Source organism: Stegostoma tigrinum, chromosome 30 (assembly GCF_030684315.1).
Source record: "Stegostoma tigrinum isolate sSteTig4 chromosome 30, sSteTig4.hap1, whole genome shotgun sequence".
Classification (NCBI taxonomy): Eukaryota; Metazoa; Chordata; class Chondrichthyes; order Orectolobiformes; family Stegostomatidae; genus Stegostoma; species Stegostoma tigrinum.
The window spans coordinates 37634137-37651072 of NC_081383.1; the positions used below are offsets into that span (position 1 = coordinate 37634137).

Consider the following 16936-nt stretch of genomic DNA (forward strand, 5'->3'; position numbering starts at 1 on the left):
TTGCATTGTTGGTCCAGATGAGAGTGCACCTTTGAGACTAGTGGCTGATGCAGCATGTTCATTGATATTCTGTTACCGTTATTGTGTGGAAAGAATGATTGCAAACTGACATTTTCTAAACATTGCTTCCTTCTGACAGGACATTGCTACAGCAATTGCAAAAACTCCATACCCTGGTCATGCATTCAACAGGCAAGACTGCACAGACAGGCACCTGTATTATGGTACGTTAATGGACATGACATTGCAAATGTTTGAAATAGCTCCATGAAGGCCGGTATCCTGTTACCAAGTCACCCTTTATTTGCACATGCATATTATGTGACACTGACCGAGCTAGCTCAGAGCTGACTCCTAGAGTGAGCAGAACCTCTGACATTTCCATAGAATCCCTACAGTGTGGAAACAGATCCTTTGGTCTAACAAGTTCACACTGACCCTCAGAGCATCCCACCCAGACCCATTCCCCTATAACCCACCTAATTGACACATCCCTGAACACTATGGACAAGTTAGCATGGCCAATCCACCTAGCCCGCACTTCTTTGGACTGTGGGAGGAAATCGGAACACCTGGAAGAAACCCACGCAGACACGGGGAGAATGTGCAAACTCCACACAGACAGTCGCCCGAGGGTGGAATCGAACCCAGGTCCCTGGCACTGTGAGGCAGCAGTGCTAACAACTCAGCCACCAAGCTGCCCCTATATCTGTCGGCCAACATGAACTTCAGACTCCTCGCTCCTGTTCCTGGCCAACTCCCTTTGCTAGAGAAACCCAGCCCTTTTTTATGGCTTAGTACAAATATCAGTTTCCATCTTTCCCTCCTGGAGCCTTTTCCTGTCCAGAAGCTAACCCATCCTGGAAAGGAACTCATCTCTTTTTTTAATGTGCAAAACTACCACCAAATCACCCATTTAACTCATTAGTCAAATAACAAACTACAAGCGCTACCCCTTAACAAAACAAAAACAAAACAAGGGAGGGAACTAAATCAAAATAGTGTTGGAGGGGGAGACAATGCACTCCAGTCTCCATGATATGATCCTCTCTCAAATCTTTGTGGGCATTGGTGGAAAAACTAGCCCTTTTAAAACAAATAATGAAGCCACCACCAAATTACCCGAGTTACTATTTAAACAATTAGCAAATATTGCCCACTGGGGCAGAGCAACAGTAATAAATATAGGGGAGAGTAGGAAGAGAAGGTGGAGATTCAATTAAAATGGAGTTGGACATGGAAATAACCTACTCCCAACCCCTATGAAGCACCCCTTTCTCTATAATAATTACGGATACTTACGGAAAAGCCAACCGTATTATTTTCCCTTTTTTATACAACTGAATGAGTTTCTTTTCCATCACTAAATCTCCTGTGGTATTTTGTTTTCATATATTAATGATCACCAGTCAATCACCTGTGTCTTCCAGCTGGATAATTTATGTGCAAAGTCTGTTAAAGGCAATTTGAGCCATCAGAGGTGAGGGAGAGCGAGGGAGATGGGGGTGGGGCTACATCAAAATGGATTTGGAAGTGGAAATAATGCACTCCAACCCCTGCGGTGCCCACCTCTCTCTAAAATTGTTGAGAGAAGAAATTTATTAACATTAATGTACAGTTGACAGGGAAGGCAGAAAGATGATGAAAGCAGACTGCACAATTGTCCTCTATCCTCTGTAGATACTGATGGATTGATGGAATGTCAGCACAGCTCTTTTGGACTTCCAGTGTTCCCCGCAGTACTTTCCTGACTTCCTAATGCCCGCAGAATTGAGTGGTTTTTTGCTCTCAGTTTTTCAATTATTTCTGCTCGTCCTTCTTCTTCTGTTTGAAAACAAAATCATCCTCATTCATTTTCTTATTTGAATTTTCTAGGCCTCTTATTAAAATCCAAAAGTACTCTTACATCTGAAGAATTTCTTTTTCCCCATCATCAAATCACCTGTGGTAGTTTTTAATTTATCTATTAACCATCACCGGTAAATCACCCATGTTTCCAATTGAATAATTTACATATAAAGTCTGTTAAAGCCAATGCAAGCCATCGAAGATGAGGGAGATGTAGGGAGAGGGCGAGGGGAGGGGGATAAAGCTAAGATTTACAAGGATGTTGCCAGGGTTGGAGGGTTTGAGCTGTAGGAAAGGGCTGAATAGGCTGGGGCTATTTTCCCTGGAGCGTCGGAGGCTGAGGGGTGACCTTAAAGAGGTTTATAAAACCATGAGGGGCATAGATGGGGTGAGTAGATAAGGCCTTTTCCCCAGGGTAGGGGAGTCCAAAACTAGAGGGCATAGGTTTAAAGCGAGGGGGCCATGATTTAAAAGGGACCTAAGGAGCAACATTTCTTTGCAGAGATTGGTGCGTGTATAGAATGAGCTGCCAGAGGAGGTGGTGAGGCTGGTACAATTACCACATTTAAAAGGCACCTAGATGGGTATTTGAATAGGAAGGTTTAGAGGGATATGGGCCAAATGCTGGCAAATGGGACTAGACTTATTTAGGGTATCTGATCAACATGGACGAGTTGGACTGAAGGGTCTGTTTCAGTGCTGTACAGATCTATGACTCTACGCCTCTATGACTTTACATGCTGTAATGACCAACAGCCTGCTGTCTGTTCTTTCTGGAGCATTGTGTGAATTCATTAAATTGGGGTCAGTGCACCGGCACTGATAGAGAACAGGTTGGCAGACAGGAGACAAAGAGTAGGATTGAATGGTCATTGTGAGTGATTATTGGGGTCCAAATGAGGTCAGTCCTTGGACCCCAGCTATTCACAATATTTTGTAATATTTTAGATGAGGTAACTAAGTTTCTTTAAGTTCACAGTTGACGCAAAGGTGGATGAAAGGGTGAACTGTGAGGCGGGGTTCTCACAGTGATCTTTAAGAGTTTAACAGGACAGGACATGGCAAACACAAAATATTCCTGATGACTGGGGTGGGTGGGTGGAGGGATGTGCGGCAGCGGTAGGGGGTGTGGTGGGGTGGGGTTTGGAGGTCCCATAAGGATATGGGGTAGGCCATTGAGGACTGAGATAAGGAGAACTTTGTTTACACTCACAGTGGGGAGCCTATGGAATTCTCTGCCACTGAAAGTGATTGGGGCTAAAACATTGAATATTTTCAAGAAGGAGATAGATATAGTTCTTCGAGCAAAAGGGATTGTAGGTTGTGAGTGAATGTGGGAACGGGGGACTGAGTTGGATGATCAGCTGTGATCATATTGAATGGTAGAACAGGTTTGAAGGGCAGAATGGCTTTCTTCTGCTACTTTCTATGTTTATGTTTCTATATTCACAACATGGTCATGCCCAATGTTCAGTTCCATTGATTTCAATAGACAGAATGTTGAGACAGTCACGTAGCATGTGACTAATGTCTACTTTTGTTGGTTTTCTGATCTAATACATGAGCAATGTTACTCAAGTCTCTGGTGGCCTGTTGATCCCCATGATTGCTTTAGTTCCCTGGCTTCTTTACTGTGTCTGATGCTTGTTAACTAAATACATTGACATCTGGAGTAAGTTTTCTTGTGCTGTTTGTCTTGTACAGAATGTGGGGGCTCTTCTGCTAAATGGTAGTGTCCCTACTCTGAGCCATGAGGCCTGGGTTCACATCCTACCTTCTCTAAAGGTGTGTCATAAAATCTGTGAACAGGTTGATTCGGAAAACAGCCTACGCAGAGGTGGCTTAAGTAGTGTAAATCATCTGTAGCCAACCAGTGATATGTGTTGGACTGCATTGCAATACCATTGGTTTGACAGCATTGTGGAAATGCAAAGCTTATTGCAGGTGATCGGCTTCTTTAGGAAGCAGGAGGAGAAAAATAAATGGCATTTGGTAAGTTCTGTACATACTTGTATCGGAGACACTGGTCCTTTAGGCACTGTCTATTGAACACACTTTGCTTTGAGTTGTAGTATGAGCCGTGTGACATTTGGTTTTTCTCTCTCCCCAGGTGCTGATGCTGTCATTTGCTTTGGTTATTTTCCCTAGCTTAAGCTCATTCAGCTCCAGTAAGGGTGTAAAGGAAGATGACTTCACTCCTGTACGAGGTTAGTATGAATCCCCAGATTAATGTAACACTGAGCCATTAGAACACTCCAACAGCAGACCATGCTGATGAGTAACAGGCACAGCTCTCAATCTGATCTATGCTCTTGGTGTTAGCCTGATTACTTGACACCCTCCTTTATTTTAACTTAGAGAGGGAAAGTAAATATCTCCTGCTATTGCGCAGGCACTGCCAAACATTGACACCTACAGTCACGACACATGTAAACAATAGATGGGAATGTGTCCTTTGGGAGAGGGAATTAGGATTGCAAGGTGGAGAAGATAACTCAGTTCTTGAGGGATCTTTCCCTTGTCTGTTTCCTGGGACACACACTGAGACAAATACCGACTGTGCCTGGAGGATCATCAACTTGAGGAAAGACACTCTTTGGTCTGCCTGAGACTTGTTGGTCTTCCAGAGCAAGGAGCTGATCTTGATCAAGTGTTGCAGACTGGCACATTCCAAGGTCCAGGACTACATGATGAGGGGCAGCTGCCACCCAGGTGCACTGTCTAAGGTCTTTCTGCTGAAGGTAAATGGAGTCCGTTCAGTTATCCGATCCTCCTAGTGCCTCATACAGGTAAGAAATACCTTGGCTTTGTTTGCTCGATAGAGTCACACTCCAATGTTTGTTTGTTTCTTCATATATTACTGTACAGAACTGAACTGCTTGAGTGACTATGTATGTATATACAGATATTTTTATGAATAAAGTATATTTTTGGAAAAAAAAATCTTTCCCACATCCTACAGTGTGGCTGAAGCAGTGAGGCTAATTTTAACCAAGCATACTCATTAAGAAGGAGAGATTACTGGCTAGTAATATTAGGCAGGATGTAAAGTCAGCATTTCAGCCAATTCCTTGGCCAGAGCTCAGGTGACTGAGATATTCTCAGAGTATTGGCAAGAAAAGAAGAATTTGAATTTATAAAACACTTTCTTGATCATGTTACAGTCCAAAATACTTTGCAACCAAACAAGTCCTTTTAGATGTTTGGTAATGGCGCTTGCTTCAGTGATAGAACATAGGACATAGAACAATACAGCGCAGAACAGGCCCTTCGGCCCTCGATGTTGCACCGACCTAATCTATCCCCTCCCCCTACACTATCCCATCATCATCATCCATATGCTTATCCAAGGACTGTTTAAATGCCCCTAATGTGGCTGAGTTAACTACATTGGCAGGCAGGGCGTTCCACGCCCTTACCACTCTCTGAGTAAAGAACCTGCCTCTGACATCTGTCTTAAATCTATCACCCCTCAATTTGTAGCTATGCCCTCTTGTACAAGCTGAAGTCATCATCCTCGAAAAAAGACTCTCACTGTCTTCCCTATCTAATCCTCTGATCATCTTGAATGTCTCTATTAAATCCCCTCTTAGTCTCCTTCTCTCCAATGAGAACAGACCTATGTCCCTCAGCCTTGCTTCATAGGGCCTGCACTCCAGACCAGACAACATCCTGGTAAATCTCCTCTGCAACTTTTCCAATGCTTCCACATCCTTCCTGTAATGGAGCGACCAGAACTGCACACAATATTCCAAATGATGCTGGTTGAGGAATAAAAGACACAGGGGGAATATGTCTAAGATAATAAAGTGTGAAGCTGGATGAACATAGCAGGCCAAGCAGCATCTCAGGAGCACAAAAGCTGACGTTTCGGGCCTAGACCCTTCATGGTCTAGGCCCGAAACGTCAGCTTTTGTGCTCCTGAGATGCTGCTTGGTCTGCTGTGTTCATCCAGCTTCACACTTTATTATCTTGGATTCTCCAGCATCTGCAGTTCCCATTATCTCTGGGGGAATATGTCTCCCTTCTTTCAACTAGGCATGAGATCTTTTAAGGCTGACTGAGAAAGTGGATTAATTGCTTTACTTTTCCATCAGGTGACACCTCCAGCAGAGCAACACTCCCTTAGTATTGACTCTCCAGAATGCAGCGTCCCCTCAAAACTGATTCTTCAACAGTGCATCGTTAGAGCTGGCTCTGCAACAATGCAGCCTCCCTGACAGTGTAGAACCGCCTTAGAACAGACTCTGCAGCATTGCATCACTCCCTTGCTCATGATCCTCCAACTGTCCAGTGCTCCGTTAGCATCTGGCACTGCAACGTTTCATTACTACAACCATCTGACAATTCAGCCATCAGTACTAGAGTCATAGTTAACATATATGAAGATAGTTGTGGTTGTTAGAGGACATTCCTTTTTGGCCTGGAACATCACTGCATTATTTCCTAGTGTCCTAGGCCCAACTACCTGCAGCTGCTTCGTCAATGATCTTCCCTCTGTTATAAGGTCAGAAGAGGGGATGTTCGCTAACGATCACAGAAAGTCACTTATGACTCCTCAGACAGTCCATATCCAAATTGAGAGAGATCTGGACAAACTTCAAGCTTGGGTTGATAAGTGGATAATAACATTTTGTCACATGAGTGCCAGGCAAAGACCATCATGAGCAGTGAGAATCTAACCACTGCCCCTTGACATTCAATGGCATCACCAGTTCTGAATTCCCCCACCATTAATATTGATGGGATACCATTTACCAAAAATTGCACGGGACTAGTCGTAATGCTGTAGCTACATGAGCAGAACTGAGAAATTCTGAAGAGAGTAACTTACCTACTGACTCCCCAAAGCCTGTCTGTGAGGCACAGGTCAGGATTGTGATGAAATACTCCCCACTTGCGCAGATGGGCACAGCTCCAACAACACTCAAGAAGCTTGAAACCATCTAGGACAAGGCAGTCTACATCACACTCGCAAACCCTTACTCCACCCACCACCAATGCTCAGTAGCAGCAGTTTGTACTATCTACAAGATATATTGTGGCAACTCACTGCTGGCCTTCTGACAGCACCTTCCAAACTCATGACCTCCACTTTCTAGAGAGACCAGGACAGCAGATGCATGGAAATACCACCCCTTGCAATTTCCCCTCTACGCCTTTTACATTCTGACTTCAAAATGCATCAGCTGGTTGTTTATTTATACTGTGTCAAAATCCTGGAACTCCTCTCCCAACAGCACTGAGCATACCATGCATCAAATGGACTGTAGCAGTCAATGGGGCAGCCTACCTCCAGCTTCTCAAGGGCTATTAATGATGAGTGATAAATGCTTGTCTAGATTGCTGGCATCCCATGATCAAATGAACCAAATCAGTGCATCCTCAATATAGACTCTCTGTTACTGCCACACACTGTGAGGCCTGAGAGTGCAGTGCTCAGTGTGGATGCCCTGATAATTCAGCACCCCTCCATTTTGCAGACAGGAAATCAATCCAAATCTGAATTAACTCATACATTGGTCTGTAAATGAATCAGCTGTTAACAACAGGAGAATGTTAGAAGATCTGAGTAATTCAAGCATCTGCTTTATGTCAGTCATACATTCCAACTCAGCAAAGAAAAGAAGCCAAAATCAACTGTGAATATGAGCGGATAAATCTTTACGAAAATGCTGGAAACACCTCAGAATCAAGCAAGATCTGTTAAGAAAATAAAATCTTAATATTGTAGAGGCAGCCCTTGAGGAGGGTGTGTTCTGATTAGTGCCTATAAACTTTATTCTCCTTTCATTGTAACACCACATTTCAGTTGTATAGTACACTTAATGCAATAAAGCTTCCTAAGGTGCTTCACGTAATGGTGTTGGAGCAAAATTAAACACCAAGGTGCCTATAGAGATTTGTCAAAAAATTCAGTTCGTTCGTGGGATGTGGGCGTCACTGGCTGGTCAGGATTTATTGCCTGTGCCTAGTTGCCCTTGACAAGATGGTGGTGAGCTGCCTTTTTGAACTACTGCTGTCCATTTGGTGCACTCACAATGACGTTAGAAAGGGAATTCCAGAATTTTGACTCAGCGACACTGGATGAATGGGGACCTATTTCCAAGTAAGGATGTGAATGGTTTGGAGGGGAACTTAAAGGTGGCTCCTAAGTATCTCCTGCTCTTGGGTTTGGAAGGTGCTGTCTGAGGATCTTGTAGATAGTACACATACTGCTTTTGAGTGTTGGTGGTGGGAGTGGATGTTTGGGGATGTGGTGCCAATAAAGCAATTATAACACTGGATCAAACTTTCATTAGAGAGGTAGGTTTTAGGGGTGTAGCAGTCTATCCACCTCTGTGAGGTAATGCCTGGGTCTTTGAATCTGCTGATGTTGAGGCAGGAAACCAAGCTTTTCCTACACTGGTAATGAAGAAGGTGTTTAGTACACTTGCCTTTATTGGTCAGTGCATTGAGTATAGGGTTTGGGAGGTCACATTGCAGCTGTACAGGACTTTGGTTAGGCCACTTTTGGAATACTGCATACAATTCTGGTCTCCCTGCTATAGGAAAAATTTTGTTAAACTTGAAGGGGTTCAGAAAAGATTTATAAGGGTGTTGCCAGGGTTGGAGGGTTTGAGCAAAGAGTCAGGCTTAAATAGGTTGGGGCATTTTCCTTGGAGCATCAGAGGCTGAGGGTTGACCTTATAGAAGTTTATAAAATCATAAAGGGCATGGATAGGGTGGATAGTAAATGTCTTTTCCCTAGCTTAGGGAAGTCCAAAACTGGCGGGCAAAGGTTTAAGATGAGAGAGAAGAGATTTAAAAGGGACTTAAGGGGCAACTTTTTCACATAGAGGATGGTTGTATATGAAATAAGCTGCCAAAGTGTTGAAGGCTGGTATAATTACATTTAAAAAGCATCTGGATGGGTATATGAATAAGAAGCATTTCAAGGGATATGGGCCAAATGCTGGAAACTGGGGCTAGATTAATGTAAAATAACTGGTCGGGACATGGACAAGTTGAACCAAAGGGTCCATTTCTGTGCTGTACAGATCTATGACTATGACTCTATGACACAGTATGCTCAGACTGCTGTGGTGTCAGTCAGAACTGATCCTCAACAAAGTAGCATGTTCTTAACTGGAATTAAATGTAAAAGCATCTCTGTCTGAAGAGTTTAATGAACCTTTATATTGTCTTTGTAGTATTTTCCAGATCTTTGCATGATCTGGAGTCATCTCGGGTGCTTCAGGTGTTGAGCAGTCCTCACAGCCACGCTCCAGGAGAGAAGCATTCAGAATGGAATGATCAGCTTATTGTGGAGAGCAGAGGCACAGCCGCCAAACAAGACCAAACTGTGAATGGCAAAGAATTCATTCAAGATACTGAAAGGCACTCGCCTAATGGGTCCGACTCTTCACTGAGTATTGGTGACATTGCCAATGAAGTCACCATCCTTGAGGATCTCAATCCTGAAGACCATATTGAAGATCCTGGTCGAGGACACTCGCCGTGGACTGAACTAACCCCTGACCATCGAGATGACATGTAGGGTGTTTGGAAATCTGGGACTTTTCTCGTTTGGTGATGTTTAAAGGGGAAAGGAATCATGACTGATCAAACATGGAAGATCAGAATAAGATTGACATCATTCCGTCAATGTACATTGTACCAGTTTTCCCTTGTATATCAGAAACAACCACCTAGTCACAAATTAGCTGTATTACACAGCCCTGATGTTGCCCTGATCTGCCCTGTCTTGGCTTAACTGGGTACAATTTTAATTTTTTTTACAGGAAATATCAATCCTAATGACATTATTCTGAACAATCATTGCATTAATTTTCAGAATACTGATTGATATTTTTCAAAACTAATCAGTGTCAGTAGGAATGAAAGGAGCCAGTGTGCAGAAACCATTACTGTTTTGCTCCTTGTTATAATGCCAAGTACACATTTACCTTTCTCAAGTCTGGGTCAGAAATGTGCTGCAAGACTGCTGGATCTCTATGGTGATATCATATTGTGAATTGGCCCCTCTCCCTGGTTTGCGAATCTGAACTTCACATTTTCTGAGGTTATCCGCTACACATGGTTTCAACAGTTCTAATGGCACCCATTGTTTCCAGTTCTGTGGTGAAGATGGTGATAGGTGGGTACAGGCTTTGATAGGTAAGGAATGAGCCCCTGGCAATCTTACCCAACTTGCCCATGAGCACCAATGTGGAGATTGACTGGTTATCAGGTAGGAAGCTGTGACAGGGAGACTGCAGGATTCTTCATAATGAGCATAATGAAGTTTCCTCCCTTGTACTTCTCTTGTGACACACCTGAGAAAAAAACATCATTCTGGGTCTCTAAATCCAATTGCAGACTCCATTCTCTCTAAGCACAGCCCACTCAACAGCCTTTCCTCTCCCATCATCCACCCTGTAGTACTTTGCCTGCCTCAATATCAATGCCATATCATATCCCTTACCCCCAACTCCCCATTGCCCTCACCTTTTACCCCTTCACCATCAAGCCTTCCTTATCCTCTGCGTCAACCTCTATCATAACCCCATACACAGTACTCTTTTCTGATATACTTCTTGCTGCTTTATACTTGTATGCCTTTCCAAAAAAATGTTGTAAGGTTTAATTCATGTTCACTGAAATGATTTTTTTGTAAAGATTTCACTGCCATGATCAGAATGAATGCAAATCAATAAAATTCCAAAATTTTATAAGTGTAGAATACACTTGTGTGTGTTTTCTTTTCACACTTTGAAACCTTCATTAACCACGTTCTCCTCAGTATATACTGGGACATAATTGTTAATCCGCAAATTTTCATCTTAGCCTCAAAAATGGTTAATGATAGGTAAAGCACGTATCTTAATTATCACATTGCTCAGTTATGGTACTTGATCATTTAAATAGAAGTTTACAAAATTATTAGGGACATGGATAGGTGAATAGCCAAGGTCTTTTCCCAAGGGTAGAGGAGTCCAAAACGAGAGGGCATAGATTTAATGTGAGAGGGGACAGATTTAAAAGGAACCTAAGAGGCAATTTTTTTCACACAGATGGTCGTGCGTATGTGGAATGAGCTGCCAAGGAAGTGGTGGAGGCTGGTAAAATTACTCCATTTAGAAGGCACCTGGATGGGTACATGAATAGATAACAAAGTGTGAAGCTAGATGAACACAGCAGGCCAAACAGCATCTCAGGAGCACAAAACCTGACGTTTTGGGCCTAGTCCCTTCATCAGGTGAAGTGTCTAGGCCCGAAACGTCAGATTTTGTGCTCCTGACATGCTGCTTGGCCTGCTGTGTTCATCCAGCTTCACACTTTGTTATCTTGGATTCTCCAGCATCTGCAGTTCCCATTATCTCTGGGTACATGAATAGGAAGTGTTTAGATTAGATTCCCTACAGTGTGGAAACAGGCCCTTTGGCCCAACAAGTCCACACTACCCTTTGAAGCATCCCACCCAGACTCATCCCCCTATAACCCACACACCCCTGAACACTATGGGCAATTTAGCATGGCCAATCCACCGAGCCTGCACATCTTTGGACTGTGGGAGGAAACCGGAGCACCAGGAGGAAACCCACGCAGACACGGGGAGAATGTGCAAACTCCACACAGACAGTTACCCAAGGCTGGAATCGAACCCAGGTCCCTGGCACTGTGAGGCTGCAGTGCTAACCACTGAGCCACCATGCCAAGTTTAGAGGGATATGGGCCAAATGCTGGCAAACAGGACTAGATTAATTTAGGATATCTGGTCAGCATAGAAGAGTTGGACCGAAGGTTCTGTTTCTGTCCAGTACATCCCTATGACTCTATGATCCTGGTTGCTGTGAACATCCGTGATAATATAAATGTTGGGATGCAAAAAATGAAACTATGTCATTGCTAGATCATCTTAACAAGAAAACTCTTAGCTTTTTCCTATTATTATTTAAGGGAACCATGACACCCTGTTGCTGTTTGGAGATTTGTACTGTATTGAACCACAGTAAAATAGACTTCCACTGTAGTAGGATACCATCCATTATATAAAACATTTGCTCACTAATACTGTTAACTTTGCTCACTAATATTTGAAACATGGAATACAAAAACCACAAAAGGGGCAATGTATCCTGAATATTATTGTTGCCAACATACAAAATATATGAGAAACTGGATATCTAGGCATGATGCATCAGAATTCATCACTAGCCCTGCCCCCTCACCCAGAGACATGTGATCTCTTGGAAGGGCCAATCTTGTCAGTTTGGGAAAACAAATAAACTATAAACAAGCTATGAACAAACTGAACCATAAGGAGAGGGTGGAAGAACTCAAGTTGTTTTCTCTGGAGCAGCAGAGGCTGAGGGGAGACTTCATAGAGGTCTGCAAAATTATGAGGTGCATAGATAGGGTTGACTGTCAGAATCTTTTCCCAGAGTTAAAGTGGCTAATATTAGTATGTGCGCATTTAAGGTTAGAGGGGAAAAGTTCAACGGAGACGTGAGGGGCAAGTTTTTTACCCAGAGGGTGGTAGGAGTCTGGAACCTGGGGCCGGGGTAGTGGAGGAGGCAGATACCATAGGGGTGTTTGAAGGGCTTTTAGATGAGCACATGAATATGCAAGGAATGGAAGGATATGGACAAAGAGCAGTTAGAAGGAATTAGTTTAATTTGGCATCATGTTTGGCACTACATCATGGGCTAAAGGGCCTGTTCCTGTTTTGTACTGTTCTATGTTCTAAATGATTTCACTCCTACTTCCCTCAACGACAAAAAACTAGTGCAGATTTTCATTCTGTGTTCAGACAATTCAATGCAGTAGTCACCTCTTATACTGTAAGTATAGGGTGATTTGGCTTGTGCCAAAATGGGAGAACTGTCCCATAGACGAGCCAAATGACAAATGCATCTGATTGTGTCAGTATTGATAGGAGGAGCCCACTGCTCAGTCCATGGCAAACAGACAATTGCCTCTGTTTGTGTTGTGCGGTGCTAGCACCATGCTAAATGAGACAGACCTCGAACAGATCAAACAAGTCCAGATGGGGACTGATGGGCATCACCAACAGCAGAATTATATTTAGCCATAATCTGCAACCTCATGGCTTGGGAGCATTGCTACTGATGCCAGGGGATCAACCCTGATTCAATGAAGGAGCAGAGCATAGCTAAAAAGGAGGCCTCAATATGGTGATTCTGCCAATCAGGACTAATTTTGCACCAAGCAGCATAAGCAGCCTATGATAGGCAGAGCTAATCCAACCGAAATCTTTCAGACCTACGCTCCACCGTGCAGCCACATCCAGTCCTGAATAGTGGTGGGCAATTAAACAATTCACTGGAAGATGTGGCTTCAAAAGTATCCCCATCATCAATCATGGGAGACCCCTGCATATCAGTGCAAACGGTAAGCCCGAAGCATCTGCAGTATTGTGCTTTTATAATGAGGCAGAAAAATCTTCAATGTGAAGTGCCGAGTAAATGATTTATCTCCGCCTCCTCATGGTGTCTCCATTATCACAGCTTCAGCCAATTCAATTCACTCCTGTTGAGATCAAAAAATGACTGACAGCACTGGATACTGAGAAGTCAATGGGCCCCAGTGACATTCTGGTGATAGTACTTAAGACTTGTGCTCCAAATTTAGTTGCACCCCAGCCAGTTACAATGCTGCAAGTTACCTGGTATTGTAGAAAATTGCCTCAAGTGTGAGCCATCCATTAAAAAAAGACAAATCCAAACGAATATGATTGCTACAAACAACAGTAGTCAGGAAGAAGGATAAGGTTCTGCAGGCAGATTTTACAGAGCTTGGAAATAAACTAGCAAGCAGGATTCCAGAAGTAACAACTTCTAGATTACTCCCAGTGCCACATGCCAAACATCAGAGGGTAGATCAGATGACTGTCATTGGAGAGTGAGTGTAGGAGGGAGAGTTTAAGAATCCTAGGGCAATGGGATTGGTTTTTGAGAAAGTGGAACTTATACAAATCTGATAGGTTACGGAGAAATCCCATACACCTTAGAAAACCACCCAACTGAACTCAGTCAAGGCAGCTGGCATTCCCAACTTTGTCCTGATGACGCAGCCACATTCCAGGCAGATTTCAGAAAGGTTAATGCCATTACAAAGGCAGAATCCTACCTAATTCCTCACTTGGAAGATTGCATTGCTAGAATTGGCAGAACCAGATTTCATACCAAAATAGTTTTATTAAAGAGATGCTTACAAGTTATTGCTTAAACATTGCCACTAGGAGACAAGAACTTGAAGGTTTTTGAGTTGCACTTATCAGAACCTGTAGGCAAGGAACAGACTTGAGCAAAAGGTCACCATTTTATGCAGCACGAGAGGGTGCTGATTGGTTGGTAAAATAACTCCACAGAAGCTGGTATCATATCACCAAGTCACCTTTTATTGACACTGATCCAGCTCCCTCACAGCCAGCTCTCAGACTACAGAACTTCTGACACTCCCCCTTGAGTCCAAGGACATAGACTGGTTCTTTCTTTGTAGCTCTTCCTGGGGCATGTCAGCACCGGGTCAGGTTCCTCCAACTCTATCTCTGATACGGGCAGTGTGTACCGCACAGTAGCTCACCTCTTGCACTGGAACATCTTGACTGAAATTCACTCCCTTCTTCCAGTGGCAAAGGTATTGAGGAGGTGAGATCCACCATGTCCATCTCAAATTCAGAGATCTTTTCAACAGTTGACAGAGAGAGAGAAGCCAAGGGATCTGACAGCCTTTCCGACAGTTCCGAGAAGCAGGACACATTTAGCTCTTGTGCTATTTGTGAGTTTTCAGCTTTCATATGATCCACCTGCTTGTTCACGACTGGCACACCTACCTGAACTTCATACACCACTGGACCTGACCTCGCATTAGCCATGCCTCTTGTCCATGCAGGGCCAATCCCGTGGTACCTGCACCAGACTTTGTACCCTGAAGTGAACACTGTCTCTCGCTTAATGGAGCATTGTGTCCAGCAATGGTGTTACTGATACACTTTTACCCTGTTTCCTCCCCAAACCCCAGGACCAGGAAGATCAGATTTAAGCAGGTTCAGAGTCTTCTCTCCATCAGCAATTTCTGCTGGAGTTATCCCTGCAGAAGCATGAGGGGTGGTCCCATAACCAAATGGGAACTGGGACAGGTGCTGAAGCTGTAGGCTGTTTCTTTAAGCCTGCCTTCAAAGTTTGGATTGCTCTTTCTTCCAGACCATTGGTTGATGGATGGTATGGAGCTGTTCTTATTTTTCGAATATCATTTGACTCTAGGAAATATTCAAGTGCCCCGCTGATAAACAATGGCTCATTGTCTGTGACCAACACTCCCCGGAGTCCATGTATTGCAAAAGGTGTGTGCAGTTTTTGCAATTCATGTTTGATGAAGGAACTTTATGAATATCCAACTACTTTGAGTGGGCTTTCATGATGACTAAGAACATTGAGCCAATGAGAGGACCTCGATAGTTGATGTGTAACTGAGTCTAGGGTTTACCCGGCTGTTCTCATGAATGTGGGGAGCTGCTGGTGGTAATTTTTGCCTATGTTGGCACTGCCTTGTCCTCTTTAAGTAGACCTTTCAGGGTTTTGTGGTCTGTTATTGTTACAAATTTACCTCCATAAAGGTATTAGTGGAACTTCCTGACTCCAAATATGATCACTGAACCTTCCTTCTCTATCTGGGTGTATTTACATTCTGCATTAGCTGAAGTCCTGAATACATATGGTATTGGGTGTTCCTCTCCATTGGGCCACCTAAGAGCTGATACTAACACGATGCAGTTCAATCCCAGGTCTTGCTTGGGATCATAGTGTGCCAACACCTTAAAGGATGACTGTAGCAGGGATAATGGGAGCTGCAGATGCTGGAGAATCCAAGATAATAAAGTGTGAAGCTGGATGAACACAGCAGGCCAAGCAGCATCTCAGGAGCACAAAAGCTGACGTTTTGGGCCTTCTGATGAAGGGTCTAGGCCCGAAACGTCAGCTTTTGTGCTCCTGAGATGCTGCTTGGCCTGCTGTGTTCATTCAGCTTCACACCTTAAAGGATGATCGCTGTTTCTTAACTTCCCTGAAAGCTATGGTTGGGCTACACGACAAGTCGCAAGTCTGAATGTTTTTTAAGAGTTGATGCAAGGTGCTAAGGATGTGTAAGACCTCAGCTCAGATGAGAGCCTACACTGGGGAATATTTACAGATTAATAGTAAAACTTTGGTTCTGGTCTCTTGTGAGAAGCAGGTGGTTCAGTTACCACTGATTGTAAGAAAGGTTCCGGCCCAAGTTTGACGGGGTCGAAATTGGTTGAGAAAGATTTACCCAGAATGGCTCCACATTTTGATTAGATAAGGCATGTAAGGCTATGGGCAAAGTGCTGGAAAATAGGATTAGAATAGTTAGGTGACTGTTTTTCACTAGCACAGACGTGATAGCTAAAGAGAAATTTCCTGTGCTGTACATCTCTGTAGCCGGGTATTATTTAAATAGAGAGATACTACAGAAAGCCTATAAAACCTAAACTTTTTAAAAACTCACCCTCATGTTCATTACAGATATAAAATGGCAGAGCGGAAGGAAGGTACACTTAACAATCTGTACCTAGACCACTTTGTACCTAAGATGGTAGCATGAGAGGAGAGTTGTAAACTTTTCACTGTACTCATTTGAGTACATGTGACAATAAAACGAATTCTAGTTGTAATCTCAGCCAACAGCACATACGCATCACCGACAAGCAATCGCCAAAATGTAAGCTTTGTAAGGGTGCCTCAGTGACATTATAAAGAATTTGTTTAAATTCAAGTATGCAACTTTAGTTATTTAACAAGGATGATTCTGAGCTCACTAATTATTTGATAACCTTTCCAAAATATCTATGTACAAAATGACAAATCTGCAAATCTTATATCAATAATTGCTTATGTCTGAGCATTTCAGAGATTAGCAGCATTTGAGTTTCCTGATGAGTATCCTAAAAGATTTAATTCCACTGATGCTGAAATGATTCACTGGGTAATGTTTATTACATTGTGTTCTATGGTAATTGTTAATATTTATTCATTATATCCATAATTAATCCAAAGTATGTGTC

The 16936-nt window shown here is 43.2% G+C and overlaps 1 protein-coding gene across 2 annotated transcripts in view; it reads left to right on the forward strand.

Annotated features, from left to right (window-relative positions):
• LOC125465702 (cyclic AMP-responsive element-binding protein 3-like protein 3) overlaps positions 1-10531 on the forward strand; it is a 54285-nt gene extending 43754 nt beyond the window's left edge. For both annotated transcript variants that reach the window (XM_048559438.2, XM_048559440.2), the window contains exons 8-10: positions 140-224; positions 3959-4055; positions 9042-10531. In XM_048559438.2, coding sequence (XP_048415395.1) covers positions 140-224; positions 3959-4055; positions 9042-9388 — 529 coding nt within the window. In that variant the 3' untranslated portion in view covers positions 9389-10531. The remainder of the gene's footprint in view (positions 1-139; positions 225-3958; positions 4056-9041) is intronic.
• The last annotated feature ends 6405 nt before the right edge of the window (positions 10532-16936 follow it).